We start from the raw sequence: 19294 nt of genomic DNA, 5'->3' as shown, positions 1-19294 counted from the left end.
AACTGGTTTAGTTTTATGTGTCAAATTAATCATCACCCAGTCTGTTATTTATTTTAAATAATGACATTACATTACATCAGAGTCGCGGAGGGCTATAGTCTATCTTTGTAGCACCAAGTGCAACACAGGAAACAGACAGTCCTGGACAGGATGCCAGTCTATTGCAGGACCCATTACACCCGAAAACACTCACGCTTTCACAGGGGGCAGTTTGAATCTGCCAGTTAACCTACACTGTATATATTGTGGGTGTGAGTGGAAAACTGGAGTATAAATGAAGTGTCTGTTATTCTTTCACCAGTAGCCCTCTGCTTTGTAAATGATGGGGCTCTGAGATATTTACATGAACAAAGTTAAATTGATTTTTATGTTGGTTTTTGTTCCCATGGAGATCCCTTTTGCCTCGGTTCTTGTACCTCATTTCTGTAATACAGGAGCAGAATTCTAATTTTCTCTTTTTATTCTTGCACACACAGTAATTTTGTATCAGTTTATAAGATGCAGGATGTATGAGAGAGAGAGGTGAATTTGCACTTATTATTGTGCACTGGAAACCCTTTTGTGTCTTTCACGATTCTGAAAGAGTCCAGACCCCAGAAGAGCAATTAGAATGGATCATTAACTATAGGAAGATTAGTATACATTACATCCACAATACAACAATATTGTTGTATTATTATTCTTTTCTCTACTTAATCAGAAACACAATAACATACACGTTGCTTTTTATATAGTACTTCACAATAAGTATTTGTTTCCAGTCTCAGTCCCTCTAACAAAAAAAAGCTTTTCCATTTAGCCATCTTCTTTCCTCACTTTCTTTGTGTTCCACATACTGGCATTCAGATATTTACTCACCTATTGCTTTATAGTGATGGTTCTGCATATTAATGATTGTTCTGTCAAATTCTTTAATGTGTATTTTATTGTTCAAATAGAACAAGTCTGTTCTAAATTATTGTTCCCACTTCCAAAAAAGTAACACACTGTTACATTTACTTTTGTTTACTGCATACACTGATTACTTCATCTCTTTATAATTACCTGTGCTACCTTTATGAGATTGTATCTTGCCAAGGACAAACAAACTGGTAGTACTACATTGTTTACTATATACAATAAATCAAACACTTACTGAGGTCCATTATTTCTGTTCCATTTTTGTCTTTTATCTTCACCTCAGATACAGTAGGTCCTCCAGCCTGAATATTTCCTGTGATAGTCTATTCTTTCTTTTTTTTTTCCTTATTTCCCAGTTTCAGACCAGTGGCAGACCTGTTTCCAGATCTGCATAAGGTGTCCTAAATGCCTTTACTACTGCATTTAATTTGGATGAATGACCATTTCAACTTACCATCTTCATTCCTCATTTAAAATATCTTTTTCTTCATCTTTAACAACATAATTTAAATGTGGGCATTGTCTGTATATGACTCCTGGTGTGTGCTATTCTCTGGTTCTGGCTCCTGATCTTAATTGGTATTAGTACTCTCTACATTTCTTTGGCATTTTTTTCACATGTTCTGGGGTTACTCACTATCTTTACTTTTTGGTCTACCATGCCATGATTTGTTGAATTCTGTTCTCTCTTTTAGTATTTCTTTTTCACCTCTAATTTTTTTCTTCTCTTTTCCTGGACATCACAGCTCTTCCTCGTCTGCTCTGCAAAGGTTATCCTCCTTGGACACAACTGCTGCTAAATTAGTTCTGGCTCTCATTGAAAATGATCACATATTTCATCTTCTGAACAAACCTCTTTGTTTAGTTTGGTGTTGCTTGAACTGTGTGATGTGCAGATGAACAGGTCACCCAACTTCAATATCAAAGCACAGCAGCCTGCTTAGTAACTGGTTGAGAGCTGGATCTTTGGTTGTCGGCTGCAAGATTACTGGGTAATCTGGTTTTAGATCCTTTTCTTTTGAACCTGATTTTCAGAACTGTTGTTGTATCTTTCTGATTGAAAACTATTTGAAAGTGTTTTGTTTAGCACACTTTATTAGTTTTATAAACATTCGATCACAAAAATAAATATAACAGACCCAAAGTCAGGGCTCACTTGAAAGATGTTAACATGGTATGGTATAGACATCCAATAAGTGCAGAAGGTTGAAAACAGATGAGATCTCACCAAGTGGACATGTCAAGTCTTTGTGCATTTCATTTGATGATTGCTCAGAAATAGCTGCAAAACCAAACAAGTCTAAAAGAAACACTGATAATTGTATTCTTGGTTATGATGGTGGTATACTAAGTTACATTGCTGCCTCAATGGTGAACTCTCCAGGAATGGGAGTTTTTGGCTTGTTGGGCACAACAGACACACCGGCAGAAACTCTTTGTGTCTTCATTATCTAAAATTCTGTTTTGTTATTTTGATTCAGGGCTACAATAAGGCACAGAATAAATACAGTAAAAAAATCCTTTTCATTTTTTTAGCTATCATTATGATGTTACTTTAATTGTAAAAATGTAAATGGTGCTTCTGCCATTAAAAACCTTTAAATCGATGATTTCAAATGTGACATCTAGTCATCTTGTTAACTGATATGGCATCACTGAAAAAATATGTTGCAAAATTAGGCAGATTTACAGTGTGTTCTAGTGGGTTAATATATACAATAATGCTAAGAAAAAGCTATTTGTGGTGAAGTGGAAAATGCAGTATTGCTATCAATATTAAGTTAGTGCTGGGGCACTGATTATCCCCCAGCTATTTAAATAACAATAAATAAATATGACTGCTATTGGGTCAGCAATGTAATTCAGTTACTAGAGTATTAGACTGTTCTACCAAGTATTTATGTATGTATTTTTGGTATGTTTGCATTTTTGCTGGAATTGTATAATTCAAGACAAGCAAGTAAGAATTTAATTGTACTATGCGCACATGATAATAAACGTGAACCTGAATATAACCAGTTATCAGTCAGTCATTTTTCAACCTGCTATATCCTAACACAGGGTCACAGGGGTCTGCTGGAGTCAATCCCAGCCAGCACAGTGGGCAAGGCAGGAACAAATCCCGGGCAGGGTGCCAGCCTACTGCAGTGAATATAACCAGTCTTGTGGTAAATTGCAAAACCATAATATAAGCAGCTATGTCCCTTTTCTTTCAATGCCGGCGAACTGCATATCTGAAACCTTAAAATTTTAAAACTGTAAATTATAAGAAAAATCAGTTTTTAGAATGCATAATAATCTAGCAGTCCCACATGTTGAACTGTCAATTTCAAATTGGTCTCGTGTGGGTGTAGCTAAGAGAGTAAAATTGGCCCATATGAGGCTGGCATCCCATCCTGGGTTGGTTAGTACCTTGCATCCAATGTTGTTTAGTGGCTCTAGTTGCCTATGATTTTAAACTGGATTAAGTAGATTTCAGAATGCTTATTTGTTGTACTGTAAGTCTGTATGGTATCGCTGCCTCACTGCAACAATATCACATTCCATGACAGGGTTTGTAACATATAATGTATAAACATGTTAACGAAAAGCATGTGTTCCTTTTCGTATTTCAAATGCATAGTGGAGGATTGCTGCTATTAGTATGTTTTTCTGAATGTGTCTGTATTTGGCTGCCTTAGGATGTGTTTGACTCCCAGCACTACCTCCTGCTGCTTTACCAGACCTCGTTGGACTATTTTCTGTAACATAACTAGTGACATAAAACACTTTTGTCATACTTTGGTCAAGCCAGGAAACCAAATATGCTATGCCAGCTTCTCCTCACAGTATCTTCACTCTTCACAGAGTGTTACTTTTCTGAATATGCTGTTTGCTGACATATGGGCTTTCTGCATACACTTGAAACACACCTGTCTTGTCTTATTTTTTATAGTATCATATCTGCTTATTTGATGCATGAAAAAAATCTTAATACAGTAAAATGGAAACCACTTTGTTTTTAATGTGAAAAATGTATTTAACCTGCCTAGAATTGTGTAATGTTTACCCGTAAAAAAATGTATTTTGTATCATTGGAATTATGTAATCATATAAAACAATATAAAATGTACATGTATATGTACAATATAAAATTAATGACGGATAGAAACGTACTGCAGATGAGAAGCTGGTAGAAAACAGAATTTAGATGAGAAAAAAAAAAAAACAAAGCTCATAAAGATATCATTCCTTCAGCTATGACCAGCCAAAACATTTGTCAACATAACTGGAAACACTACTTACTTTAAATATTTATAGGTCAGTCAGTCCTACAGTTAGCATGCTGCATGTTAAACAGTTTAATACAGCTGAATGATGAGGAGCACTTGGCACTGAGGCCGCATCTTCTGCTCTGAAGATGCTGCATTGAGCTGAAGAGGCTGAGTGCAGAGGAGTGACGTGAGCACTAGAAGCCTTTCTTCACGTGTCCCTATACATGCGCCACTACACGAGGAGGAAAACAACGAAGAATCGTGTGCTCTCCCATTTCTAGTTTTATCTACCAGCTGTTCGTAAATAATCTCTGTGTGCAGCACGGCTAAAATTAAAGCTAGTGTAATAAACGTATGACTGGTATAGTGCAGCGAGCATTATAATATAATAATATAATATAATAGTCGGACGATTCGATGAAGATCGCTGTCCATCCCCTTAAGAAGCCGCCGTATTCCTTCCTCCCCGTTCCGTTCTTCTTCTGTCATCCTTTTCGTGTTTTCTTTCCTCTTATTCGCCCAACGCACGTCCAATCTCTTACTCACTGTTCACCATATCCCTCTTCACATCCTGCAATTTCTCAATAGGTTGCTTTTTCAATCAGTCCCTCTTCATCCCGTTAACTCTTTTGCACCTTCCCCCTTTCTTTCCCGATTGCTTCCTTTATCCTGCACCTTGATCTCAGTTCTCCAGTCCAGCTCTGGCTCTCTCCCTACCTGTGTTTTTCCCTCTCCCCTTCACCCCCTCCATTCTTGACCCCTCCCTCCCTTCTTCTCTCTCGTTCTCTCTAGGCTGCTTTTGCTTTCTCGCCCCAAGCCTTATGGATGAGGTTCACGTCGGCGATGACTTCAGCAGCTGCCGTTTCTCTGCATTTTCCGCGGAAGACAAGCACCAGCAGATGCAGCGTAAGGGGAGAGCTATTTGATGTAGAAGACCAAGCCCAGCCTCCGACCATGGAGGTGAGTACGTACGGCAAGCTCTCGCTTGCGTTTCCCCGGGATCCCTGGCTGGTTTACACCGAGCGCTGGTGGAGGTCCCGTTGTAAGCGTTTATGTCACCCAAACGACGGCTTCACCGCCAGACGTTGACAGTCACCAGAAAACAAGCGCGCGCCAACGCCACTTTCGCGGCTCATTTCCGATGAAGGCGAGAGAGCGGCGCAGTCAGCGGCCTCTTCAGACCCCCGGAGGATGAGGAACCGAGTGGGACACCAGGACGTCCTGAGATGAAAACAGCGCCGCAGGGCAGCTTTGTGCCTGAGAGCACAATGCAGGCAGTCACGTACCGTGGGGCAGGTTGCGATGTTTCAGCATCCGATACTCTTGCGTTATGGGAACTTGTCCGTTGTCATCGTTGCTTCCCGGTGTTGCGCTAACGCATGTTCAGAAATTTAATGTCGAGGAGTTACTGCGGAGATAATTGCATTTGCCTTCGTTAAGCATTCAATGCCATTTTATCGAAACGTTGATGTGTGTAGCCACAGTAGATTATAAAAAAAAACATATTGCTTTCCATAATAATTGCCGTGCAGTGTTATGTTACATCCGTTACTATATTTTTATGAATCAATTCAAGAATCAATTCCTGTCAGTAATATTGGTACGCACCAGCATCATCCAGTCTTTTTGTGGGGTGATGGATGCTTAGTTTTTGTTGTTAATATTAGGCCTTTCATATCTTAATACAGGTGCCAGCTATACCTTCCTTATTTCGACTATAGAGATGTTGACTAATTAGCACCATTAATTATTATTTGAGTACCTTACTGAATATTTAACTCAAACAGTGTGCATGCACCAGCATCTCATCTAGGGTAATGGAAAGACCTTGATTATAGTCCTTTTGGCATTGTGTATACTTTTCATGCTTTCTTATTGAAGTGCTAATCACAGTAAATCAGCATTTGCACTGTGAAGTAATTATAATAATTTAATTATATTGCACTCGGCCTTCCATCTAAAATCCCAGCTGGATGTCTTTTGCACAGAATTTCCATGATCCCCCACTTTTGAGCAGTTTTGAGCAGGCCCATTAAGAGATGCAGTACATCATAGAGAGATGTGGGGCAGGTGATAAATGCATGCAAGTGAAGCAGTATATTGGCAGAACTGGGGTGGAAATCATAAAGATATAATCTGGCTAAAAGAATGTGCCCCTAACTTAACAGGAAATTAGCTTACATTTGTTAAGCTGTGCATCAACTATGGCTTCAGATTTCCTTTTCAGTTGTGTGCTTTAAACAGACAAACACTAGCATGACTGGAAAAGGGAGTGCAGTAATCTTCTTCCTTGATTGCAAAACTGTTAATTCCAGTTAAATGACAATAATAAATTACTCAAATGTGTGATGTTCCAAACATATGGGCAAGCAAAGAATGTGCTTGTATCCTGTTAACAGTCAGGCCACACTATAAATGGTATGCATTTTGGTACCCAAGGTCAGTGAAACAGTAAGAGCGTTGACAAAATGTTTCTCATTCCCTTTGGTGAAGAGGTTGATTTCTTTAGTGGTTTGATGTTTGTGCTCTGTATGTTACACAGAAAGTCATTCCATACCAATTCATTATACAGTGAATGTATTACAATTGCAGTTCATGTATATACTTTAAAATGTTGACATTCTTTATAAATATGTACTATTTAATTTAATGATAACACAATATAATTTATTAAAAAAAAAAAACATTAGATAGAAAAATGAATATTGAAAAATCTGGGGCAGGGGTTCCCAAGTTCAGTTTTGGGGTAGCACTGTGGCTGCGGTTTTCCAGCCAGATTAAAAAAATGGTTTAATCTTACTCTTAAATGATCTAATTCTTTAATTAGTATTTTTCTTCTCATATTTTTGCATTTAGAAATATGGCCTAGTATATTTAAATTTAAACAAAATTTAGAATTTTTCATTTTTTTCATACCTCCAAATATTAACTTTCTTTTAATATCATTCTGTTTAATTCACCTTTTGATGTGGAGTTTACTCTCTCAGTTGTATCCAAATACTGATTATAGTGATGAGCAGTACAAACACAGGGGCATGATACTAAGTACTAGAGAAAAGTAGCTACTTCAGTATAAAGTTCACTTGTGAGTTAATTCATAAGAAAATCTTAAATAACCAGAATGTAAAAAAGAGCAAAATTTTAAAAAGCTTCTTTTAAAGTTGCTTTGCATAAATGTGTCTGCTAAACAAATAAAGTCATGTCAGTCAGTCAGTCATCGTCCAACCCGCTATATCCTAATACAGGGTCACTGGGGTGTCTGCTGCAGCCAAACCCAGCCAGCACAGGGCGCAAACAAATAAATGTAAATGTAAAATGAATCATAATTAATGTCACATACACAAAGGCTTGCTACATTCTCCTAACAATTTAGCAAAACCATTTTGTAATTACCTGCGGTGGGCTGGTGCCCTGCCCGGGATTTGTTTCCTGCCTTGCACCCTGTGTTGGCTGGGATTGGCTCCAGCAGACACCTGTGACCCTGTAGTTGGGATGTAGCGGGTTGGATAATGGATGGATGGATTGATTTTTTAATTACTACAGTATAGTGACACAAAAAAGGCAGAAACAGAGAAATGACTGCTTGTTTAATAGGCAGCAGTCCAGTGAAAGTGGTCTGCAGGACTGAACTGGAGGACCATTTAGTTAAGCCTTTTTATTGCTAATTAGCAAAGATCTGAATGTAACTTTGAAGTGGCGGCTCTGTCGTAACATTCAGCGTCATTTGCACCTGTATCAGCACTTCTCGTAACTAACTGTCAGTATTTGGATACAATTAAGGAAGTAAACTCTACAGGAATAGGCGAATTAAAGATGATGTGGTAAAAGAAAGTTATCATTTAAAGATATAGCAAAACAATGCAAATTTACAAATTCATTTTACATGTAAATATACTAGCACATATTTCTGAACTTAAAACATGAGAAGGAAAAGACTAATTAAATTGGATCATTTAGAAGTAAGAATGAACAGTTAATTTGTTAAATAGGTAGGAATGAAAACAGTGAATAACAGTATACAGTACATCTATTGAAGTTAGTATGGATCCAAGGAAACATATTGAATTTTTTTAGCCTTCTGAGAAATCATAGCACAAAATGTGGGGTTGAGGAACCATGAGAGATAAACTGAAATTCTGTATTCTTACTCCTTCCACATTATAAAAGATTTATACAAGTGCAGTTATACCACATGAGAAAAACACAAAATGTACTATGCAATTTTATCCTGTGTTTAAATTTTCTTTGCAAAAATGTAAAGCATTGCATTTTCTACTTGTTCTGTTAAACAGCAGCTGACAACAATTTAATTGGGAAGCTATAGTTTACAAAGGTAAGCTAATAATTGTGCAGCATTATTCTAATATAAATGAATGTGTGAAGCCAAGAATGGTACGAAAGTGTTTTGATTGCTAAAATTAAGGTTGGAGACTGTAGAGGTCAGAAAAGTTATCCCTCCTAATGATACCCACGACTGTTTTAGCCCATGGTGTCACAAAAATTACTGTCATGCTTAATAAATATGGGTAGCTGAACTGTGTATATAAGAATTTAGTAAATAATTTATAATACATTTTATGTAAAAGCATGGTCTGTCCCATCACAGGGCTTGCACATATGATAAGGGACTTAGCAGTCAATCATGCAGTTAATCTTTATTTTCTATGGTGTTTGTCATAGAATACACCATTATAAGGTGATTTTTACAAGTCAAGATAATCCAATCTACTGTATATATATAATTCACTAAGGCAAGACACCCATGGAAAGCACGCCGGAAGGGGCGTGGATTCACTAAGCCACCGACAAGTAAGACACCTATAGCACACGCAGGAAGGAGCCACACCCACCAACTCCGAGACCATTGGATACGACAACAACTTGCAGAGCCACGCCCACCAACTCGGACGCGACGACACAGAAAAAATGGCGTCATTTATATTCGTCTGTCGTAGAGGCCACATGCATCTCCGAGCCACCTTGACTGTTCATAGAGGCATGTTTCTCGCGGAGGTGAATCGCCATATGCAGCATGTAAAACGGTTTGCGAGGGGTATCCCATGGGATCCTTAAAACAATCCTTTACAACTGAGGTTAAAACACAATGAAGTAAGCAGTCTTTAAAAACAAGTTTTCGGTTACGACGCACGACCGCGTGCACCATGGCTTCACACGCTTCATACAGCAATTCGCATCCACGACAAACATGCGTCTTCTTAGATGCTCCTGCAGGAACACGGAAAGTCTACGTGAGTCACAGGTGCATCTGGACTGTGCAAAGACGACAACGACTCAATTGACGAGTTGGAGGTGGGCACATGAGCGATGGTGGTCCGCCAGTTTTCAGTCACGGACGATTGTGTGTTGGTTCGTTCCATGCATTTTTGCAATGTTGCTTTTCTTGCTGATTTATTACATTGCCGATTTTTCAAATGTTAATTTTCTCCCTGTGCTTAAAAATCATTAAAAAAACCAGCCTGATTATGCGGCGTATGGTACGCCGCGGGTTGGCTAGTAAATTATAAATTACAAGACAAACATTCTATGTACTTAAACTATGAATCGATACAAACTGAATCAGGTTTAAGTCAGTAGGTATAAAAGAATCAATGAATAAAGTTAAAGGTATAGCTATTTAAAATGCAATGGTGGGGTTTAAAGTGGGATTTAAGTTTGAACAGTAAAAATAGCATAATGAATTAACTTATATTTGATATGTCTTTGTTGTAGCACCTTTTCACCTTATCCAGTGATAGCCTTAGGGAAGCTATTTAAGAAAAGGATCCACAAAACTAATTGAGAGTTTTTAGAGAACTTTGTGACAGGTGAATTCACATTGAACAGTGAATTGCACTTGTCCTATCAGAATATGATAAAGGTATGACAAAGTATTCCTGGCTCAGCAGATAAGAGGGCCTCGGACTCGACCAAGGTTTTATAAGTGTTTACCATATACTGTATGTTGACTGTTGCTGTAATGTGATTTGTATAAGTGAAGGTGCTGTCACATATTGCTATATGCCACTTGACAGTGGGCAATGGGAAAGTAGTGAAAAAAGGCATCTTGTAAAAAGCATTTTAGTTTTGATTGAATTTTGCTGGTGTTGCTACAAGACATAGCTTTGCATTATTCAGCTAATCAGCTTTCTTGGAACTCCTCCAACTGGAGTCCTAAAGCATCCAACCATCTTTGCAATGGATGAACATGAACTTCCTGGAGAATTTACATACCACTGTGAAGACACCAGCCAAACTGACATGATTGGTAGAGGAACAGAGACAGGGAAACCCAGCTGCATACTGCAGTTGGACCATTTGACAGAAAGACTGTTGCATCCCCACAGTCACTGTTATTTATCCAGTTTAACCATCTCCCCAAAATATGGGAGGTGCAAAGTATAACAGAGCACTCTGAATATTTTTTATCCACCTAGATGTTTATTCTGGGTTGCATACCCAGATTTGAAGAAATGTGTATTTATCGATGTCTGATTATGGCGTGTCTCTCTCTCTCTCTCCCCATATGCTTGCATGAGCCAGTGATTTGATGATATTCAAAGCCAAGCTTGGCAAGAAGCATAATCAACAGAGAGACATTTTTGTACATACAGACACTGGCTTAAAATGTAGTAACTAGAAAAAGATTTATATGTTTACTATTTTGGGGTTGTTATAAGCATATTCAGACTGCTTTGTTTTGGATTCTCATAAGTAAGTAATCTGAATAAAATCAGAATATTTTTCTTTATGCAAATGCATTCACTGAGAGTTATTCCACTCTTGATGTTCATGTATTTGTAGGGTAAGAGATTTTGCATATACCATTTAAGTATGTTATGTTTAAAAATTACATAGGGTTGGCATGTAATTATAGTGAGACAATTTTTTTTTGATACTTACTATAATGAACTTCTTTATAAGTTGCTTGTCATTTCAGTTGCACTTGCATATACTCCAACCGGAAAGTATTCACAGCGCATCACTTTTTCCACATTTTGTTATGTTACAGCCTTATTCCAAAATGGATTAAATTTTTTTTTTTCCTCAGAATTCTACACACAACACCCCATAATGACAACGTGAAAAAAATTTACTTGAGTTTTTTGCAAATTTCTTAAAAATAAAAAAATTGAGAAAGCACATGCACATTAATATTCACAGCCTTTGCCATGAAGCTCAAAATTGAGCTCAGGTGCATCCAGGTTTCCCCTGATCATCCTTGAGATGTTTCTGCAGCTTAATTGGTGTCCACCTGTGGTAAATTCAGTTGATTGGACATGATTTGGAAAGGCACACACCTGTCTATATAAGGTTCCACAGCTGACAGTTCATGTCAGAGCACAAACCAAGCATGAAGTCAAAGGAATTGTCTGTCGACCTCTGAGACAGGATTGTCTCGAGGCACAAATCTGGGGAAGGTTACAGAAAAATTTCTGCTGCTTTGAAGGTCCCAATGAGCACAGTGGCCTCCATCATCCGTAAGTGGAAGAAGTTCAAAACCACCAGGACTCTTCCTAGAGCTGGCCGGCCATCTAAACTGAGCGATCGGGGGAGAAGGGCCTTAGTCAGGGAGGTGACCAAGAACCTGATGGTCACTTTGTCAGAGCTCCAGAGATCCTCTGTGGACAGTGGAGAACTTTCCAGAAGGATAACCATCTCTGCAGCAATCCATCAATCAGGCCTGTATGGTAGAGTGGCCAGACGGAAGCCACTCCTTAGTAAAAGGCACATGGCGGCCTGCCTGGAGTTTTCCAAAAGGCACCTGAAGGACAAAATTCTCTGGTCTGATGAGACAAAGATTAAACTCTTTGGTGTGAATGCTAGGTGTCACTTTTGGAGGAAACCACCTCTCATCACCAGGCCAATACCATCCCTACAGTGAAGCATGGTGGTGGCAGCATCATGCTGTGGGGATGTTTTTCAGCGGCAGGAACTGGGAGACTAGTCTGGATAAAGGGAATGATGACTGCAGCAATGTACAGAGACATCCTGGATGAAAACCTGCTCCAGAGCGCTCTTGACCTCCGACTGGGGCTACGGTTCATCTTTCAGCAGGACAACGACCCTAAGCACACAGCCAAGATATCAAAGGAGTGGCTTCAGGACCACTCTGTGAATGTCCTTGAGTGGCCCAGCCAGAGCCCAGACTTGAATCCGATTGAACATCTCTGGAGAGATCTTAAAATGGCTGTGCACCGACGCTTCCCATCCAACCTGATGGAGCTTGAGAGGTGCTGCAAAGAGGAATGGGCGAAACTGGCCAAGGATAGTTTTTCCAAGCTTGTGGCATCATATTCAAAAAGACTTGAGGCTGTAATTGCTGCCAAAGTGCATCGACAAAATATTGAGCAAAGGCTGTGAATACTTATGTATATGTGATTTCTCAGTTTTTTTATTTTTAATAAGTTTGCAAAAACCTCAAGTAAACTTTTTTCATGTTGTCATTATGGGGTGTTGTGTGTAGAATTCTGAGGAAAAAAATCAATTTAATCCATTTTGGAATAAGGCTGTAACATAACAAAATGTGAAAAAAGTGATGCGCTGTGAATACTTTCCGGATGCACTGTATGTTCTTAATAAACTTATATTTATGGATGTTTACAGTCACCAAGTGTTTCCATTTGCAAATTAATCAGATGATGTCCTACTACTAAGTATTGATGTAATAAAAATTCTAGAATGTATAATCAATTGGTTTTTTTTTTAAATGCAGATCAAAATAATATCCATCCATCCATCATCCAACCTGCTATATCCTAACTACAGGGTCACGGGGGCCTGCTGGAGCCAATCCTAGCCAACATAGGGCGCAAGGCAGGGAACAAATCCTGGGCAGGGCGCCAGCCCACCGCAGTCAAAAACAATATGCAACTGGAAATAAAACCTGTCTTAAGATTACACATTAAAACTTTATTTTTTCCTTTGTCTGTAATTTTAGCAATAATAATAACAAAAAAGAACTATACATGTGCACTTTTAGAATCTCAGCTACTCTATAATACTAGTAAGGAGCACAACCTAAAATTGTAGTACTGTAATGCTGAAGTAAGTAACAGGCAGCACAGATCGATCTGACTGAGGTCCCTTGCATTAGAAAGCTTTTTTATAAACCCATTACTTTGCTAAGATATGAGACTCAACATTTAAAATTTAATTAAAAATGCTTTCCCTCACCATTGAATTTCCTTTAAAAAATGTTTAAAGAAAGAGTAAAAGTATGTTATATATATGTATATATACTGTATATGTATATATATACAGTATATATATACTGTGTGTATATATATATATATATATGATGCAAAGTTGACTTACTCCCTCATTCACTCAGTCGTTAACAAAAACACTATTTCCCATTTAATTAAAAAGCTGCAATTTGGCAGGATGATACATCTTGCCCTGTAGGAATCCACTAAGAAAGGACATATTTATATATCAATATTTAGGGTTTAAAAACCTCTAAAATAGAAAAAAAAACAAATACCCTAAAATTTCAAATTGAAATTGATTGAAATTTGGTGATGTTATAGAAAAAAATAAAATTAGCCGACATGATTTGTATTTGTCAATAAAATCTTTATTTTTCAATATGTACTGATATTATGCACATATATATGGTCTGCACTGTCCTGAGAATGGGCTTCATTTAGACAAAGCATGCAGCAGAAGCGATTGACTGGACATATGAATAGCACCACTAGCCAATAGAATGATGTCCTAGACAGAAAAAAAGAGACATGATCACATTGTAAAATGCGAAGAGAAAAGTTTGACAAAGCACAATGAAGATGCAGAGCTCAATAACTAACATGTGCTGTTTATTGCCTTTGGCTACTGGCACTCTTAAAAGTGTACCTGCTCTCATCTTGGTTTTCCATTTCACTCTGTCGGCCTACAGCTCAACATCATGTCACTGAAAACTGGCCCCCTTCTTGCTTTGTGATGCTATAAACTGCAATTGAGAAACATTAGTCTTAATTGTTGCCACATGAATTTCTAATGGGGAAATGTGTGGCATTCCATGCTCTATACATTAATGCATCAGTGTAACACATAGGGCCAGGACCTATGCCAATGTTAGCGTCCAGAAACTTTGAGGGATGGAAACCTAAAGGGGAAACTGCACAAAAGGGCAAGCATATATGACTGCACCCTGGCAACTACACCCTGGAGCTCCAAATGAGCAACATGGAGTGGGCTGTTGCTGAGAAGAAAGAAGCTGTGTAGAACGGATTGTAAGAGGAAGATTCTTAGACAGAACTTTCTCTGGAAAGCAGGAGTTTAAACCAAGAACACTAGAGTAGACTTGAGAGATTAATGTTATCGTGCACCAGGGTCAGAAATGTAGTGCTGTGTGCAGAAACATTTGTGGCGTGTTCTAAAACTTAAACATGTGAGCTTCTAAGTGGTAATCTACCTTCCTCTAAGGGAAGGTAACAATTTGATATAAATAATTCTCAGCCTATTGCAGTTTTCTAATATTTTGATTTGTAATACAGAAGCCATTGGTTCAGACTTCAAAAAATCTTTATGCTGTGTTCCCTTTACCCCATTATGGCGATTCATTGCAAAATATACTCAGATTTCACAATATTCCTACTGATTACCCGTTTCATTTCAAACAAATACATTTTCCTATAAAACTATGTTTTGCAGTGATTACCGACAAAAGCTGAATCACTAAGAAAATCAGGAATTATAAGTCACTAAGAAAATCAGTAATGTTTTACTTGTGTCCAGTTGTATATAACATGTTCAAGAGTAAGCAGCTCCAAAGACCTAATATTTCTTGACTGATGCCTTTATCCAAGGTAACTTAACAACATCTGAGATACAATTGGTTACATTTCTTTTGTTTTTCTATTTGAATCACAGTCAGGTGAAATAACTTGCTTATGGTCACACAGTGTCAGTAGCATGATTTGAATCCACAACCTTAGGCATTTGAAGTCCGAGGTCCTAGTGTATTTCTTTGTTAACTACAGTAACTAGCTAGCAATGGAGCAGAAGAAGAGTTAAGGGTAACTTTGGCTAATTAGCAGGCAAGCTAATTAATATTCTGGCTAGGTGGCCCAGCCGGGAAATTAGAGTAGTGGAAAAGTGATATGAGATGGAATAGACATCCATCCATCCATCATCCAACCCACTATAACCTAACACAGGGGTCTGCTGGAGCCAATCCCAGCCAACATAGGGCACAAGGCAGGAACAAATCCTGGGCAGTGCGCCAACCCACTGCAGGACACACACACTAGGGACAATTTAGGATCACCAATGCACCTAACCTACATGTCTTTGGACTGTGGGAGGAAACCCACGCAGACACAGGGAGAACATACAAACTCCAGACAGGGAGGACCTGGGAAGCAAACCCAGGTCTCCTTACTGTGAGGCAGCAGCGCTACAACTGCACCACCGTATGATAGACATGTTATGAATACATTTTTACTAATAGCACATTACAACTGAGTTTCATCACAAAGCATGCAAACTGTTTACGATACTGTGATGTATAAATATGTAAGCCTATGAACTTTATAGCTCTTATGTTTTCAGTTTTATTTATTCAAATGTGTATTTATTTTCATTCATTTATTTAAAGGAAAATTCAAGAATTGTTGAAACATTCAAATTGTGCATTCTTTTATATTTAATTTTAATCTTTCTAGTGTGCATAAAGCTTTATTTATGGTGCATTTCAATAACTATGGTTATTGTTCAATATTATTTATTTTTTTAACACGCTAACTATTTCTGGCCATATCATCTACCCCTAATCCAGTTTTAGAGAAGCATTCACTGGTTTTTCTTCTCTGCCTAATTTCAGATGTTTGAATCTATCTGGTTTGTGAACTCAGGCAAATAAACAGATAGAGATGGTGAGAAGGAATGAAAGTAAAGCAGGGGTTTAATTATGCGTCTATGACGTACCACCTGTCTTTCAGTAATATTATTGTTTATATCACCCACACAATGTCTAACATTCTTTAAACTAGTTAAATATATATGTTTTTGATGTGGTTAAAATGTGCAACAAATACTTGCATACTACCCAGGTCAGACTCACCTATCACTTATTTTTCTTTTTATTGACTACCAGTGAAATGCAGTGTTTGTTTATCAAACTTCCAATAATGAAATAATATGGAGATTATAAGATTTAACATAGACAAAAAGTCTGCAATTAAGAGACATACAACCTAGTTTTGTGGAAATATAGAAGACGCCTGAATTAAGTGGCAAGTTTCAAAGCAGTAGCTTTGTAAAACATTCAGTAATACATACATAGATATATAAATAAACACTGCACACACAAAAGTGAAGTTGCTACTTTGAGCATCTATTCATCCATGTTCAGACCTGCCTAATCCAGTCACAGAGCCTATCCCAGACCCATTGGCACATGCCATTGCTTCCTAACTCCATTGCATTGCTACCTAATTAGTAAGAAACTAAACCTTTTTGCAGACACGATGTTTCTATGTACTGTCTTCAATTTTTATAAACATAAGGTGCACCCATTTTCATCATTTTAGATGTTTTGTTAGGATTATTCAAAAATGATGAAGTGAGTCAAAACCATATATTTGAATACTTCAGAACACATGAGTATTTCCTTAACTTTTCAATTTTTTGCTCATACTGTAACATGGTTACTGTATACAGTATATTCTGAATTTAGATGGACATTTATTGTTGGTATTCTTGCAGTGCACTTATCTAGTTACAAAAACTAAAAAGAATTTAAATCAAAATGTTATTGTTTTGTAGCTAAAATAATCCAGTATAATAATGAATTTACAGTTTGTAACACATTTTGTGATTTTAACTATTAATAGAGGCAGTTTGAGAGCCCTGTAAAACCAAGGTACTAATTTAACTGTTTATCTTAGTAAGGTTTATAATTTTAATTCATGAAGCCTTAACTTGTGTATGCTACCATTTTTGAAAAGACATTTTTTTGTGGTGGTACATCAACATGCACCTTATTTGAATTGCCTTCGGAAATGGGGTGTGATTTATAGGATGTGGGAAGAAGCCACATTGATTCATTTCAGTAAGTACTAGTGTGCTTTTGAACTTTCCAAAATCTTAAAAAGACATCTAAAAGCTTGCATTGTCTTTTGTTGTTTTTGCAGGTACAAAGTGCCAAACATCATTGCAAAAAATCAAAAAACAAAGAATATTGGTAACCTTGTGAACTGCAAATGGGAAATATATCTGCTTTGTGAGCTGTTTGTGGGACATCATGAATCTTACCAATAAGACTCCTGACCTGGCGGATGAGAATCTACCTGAGCCGTTTAATGGTACACTGGGCTTGCTTTCTCCAAATGGAACTTTCATTCACACTTCAACTTTAGTTATGTGCACCTTTTTACTGGTGATCATATTTTGCTTGGGATCTTATGGGAATTTAATTGTCTTTCTTTCATTTTTTGACCCAGCCTTTAGAAAACTACGGACTAACTTTGACTTTATGATCTTGAACTTGTCTTTCTGCGACCTCTTCATCTGCTGTGTTACAGCCCCAATGTTTGCATTTGTACTGTTTTTTGACACAGGCAGCAGTGTCTCAAAGGAGTTTTGTTTTACCTTCCACTTGACAAGTTCTGGATTTATAATAATGTCACTTAAAACGGTGGCCGTTATTGCACTTCATCGGCTCCGCATGGTGCTTGGCCAGCAACCGAATCGGACAGCATCTTTTCCATGTACTTTAATGCTCACCATTCTTCTTTGGACTACAAGTTTCACACTGGCTACCTTGGTGACTATGAGGACTTACCCTTGGAAGTCCAAGGCATGTTTGCCACACTTTGGACTGATTAGTGGAGATGGTAAAATTATACTTTATCTGTACCTCATTGACTTTGCATTTTGTGTAGGGATTGTCTCTGTATCATATGTCATGATCGCACAAGCATTAAGGAAGAATGCCCAGGTTCGGAAATGTCCAATTATTACAGTGCATGCCTCCAGCCCTCAGCCTCTCATTGCTACCGGCTTTGATGGTGTACAATGCACAGTCCCGGCATTGTATAGAAACCAGAATTACAACAAGCTGCAGCATGTGCAGACACACCCGTATACCAAAAAAATGAGCCAGATGCCAGTTGTGGGGGGGAAGTTTCAGCTTGTGTCTTCTGTTAACCTTGCAACAGCTAAGGACTCCAAAGCTGTAGTCACATGTGTTGTCATTGTGTTATCAGTGTTGCTATGCTGCCTGCCAATGGCTATCTCCCTAATTCAGGATGTTTTGTCTCCAGAGAGCAGCTTCATTCTGTACCAGTTTGAGTTCTGTGGATTTACGCTGATTTTCCTTAAATCAGGCATAAACCCTTTTATCTACTCACGTAACAGTGCTGGACTTAGAAGAAGAGTTCTTTGGTGCATTCAGTATGTTGCACTTGGTTTTCTCTGCTGCAAACAGAAGACCAGACTTAGGGCTATCGGTAAAGGCAGTTTAGAGGTAAACAGAAACAAATCCTCTCACCATGAAACAAACTCGGCTTATATGCTCTCTCCCAAGCCACAGAGAAAGCTAGTTGACCAAGCTTGTGGTCCGAGCCTTTCCAAGGAGAGCGTGCTCAGCCCCAAAGCAACAGGTGGACACCAGCCCCTAGCTCAGAGCAGCTCCACACCTATTAACACCCGCATTGAACCATATTACAGTATTTATAACAGCAGCCCCTCACAAGGAGTGAGCTCCCCAAACAGCCTACAGCCTGTCAATTCTACTTTTGGGTTTGCCAAATCATATGTTGCCATGCACTACCATACAAAGAAGGACTTGATTCAAGACTTTGAAAGCCCTTCATCCAAGCAAATCCCAGTTCCCTCTGTTTAATGGGGTAGCCATGTGGAGGCAAGAGTTGCTGTTTCTGTTAGTACTTGTATAGTTTTATTTACCAGAATGAATGTATTAATGTACAGCATAATGACAGGTTTTATTGAAAACAAACAATAAGCAAAAAAATATATGAGGGATGACTGCCAGAAGTATATTTTTACATTAATATTGCATATTTCATTATAACCTCTGTATATTTTAATGGCATCAGATTTTGCTGTCATTTTCTTCACTAAGACTGTATATGTGGATTTGCCATATTTCTTTTTTACCAATTAAATGTATT

General features: G+C 38.0%; 1 protein-coding gene across 1 annotated transcript; it reads left to right on the top strand.

Moving 5' to 3' along the window:
• Positions 1 to 1860: 1860 nt before the first annotated feature.
• Positions 1861 to 19294, top strand: gpr75 (G protein-coupled receptor 75). The gene is made up of 2 exons (XM_039738730.1): positions 1861 to 5114; positions 17294 to 19294. The coding sequence occupies exon 2, from the start codon at positions 17404 to 17406 to the stop codon at positions 19003 to 19005; it is 1602 nt and encodes a 533-aa protein (XP_039594664.1). The 5' UTR covers positions 1861 to 5114; positions 17294 to 17403; the 3' UTR covers positions 19006 to 19294.

This window comes from Polypterus senegalus, chromosome 16 (genome assembly GCF_016835505.1).
Source record: "Polypterus senegalus isolate Bchr_013 chromosome 16, ASM1683550v1, whole genome shotgun sequence".
Taxonomy (NCBI): domain Eukaryota; kingdom Metazoa; phylum Chordata; class Cladistia; order Polypteriformes; family Polypteridae; genus Polypterus; species Polypterus senegalus.
The sequence above is the reverse complement of the archived record's forward strand: the minus strand, read 5'-3'. Positions and strand labels throughout refer to the sequence as shown.

Bases quoted from the DNA above. Each gene is read 5' to 3' on its own strand.
- gpr75 (XM_039738730.1), top strand. From the start codon at position 17,404: ATGAATCTTACCAATAAGACTCCTGACCTGGCGGATGAGAATCTACCT.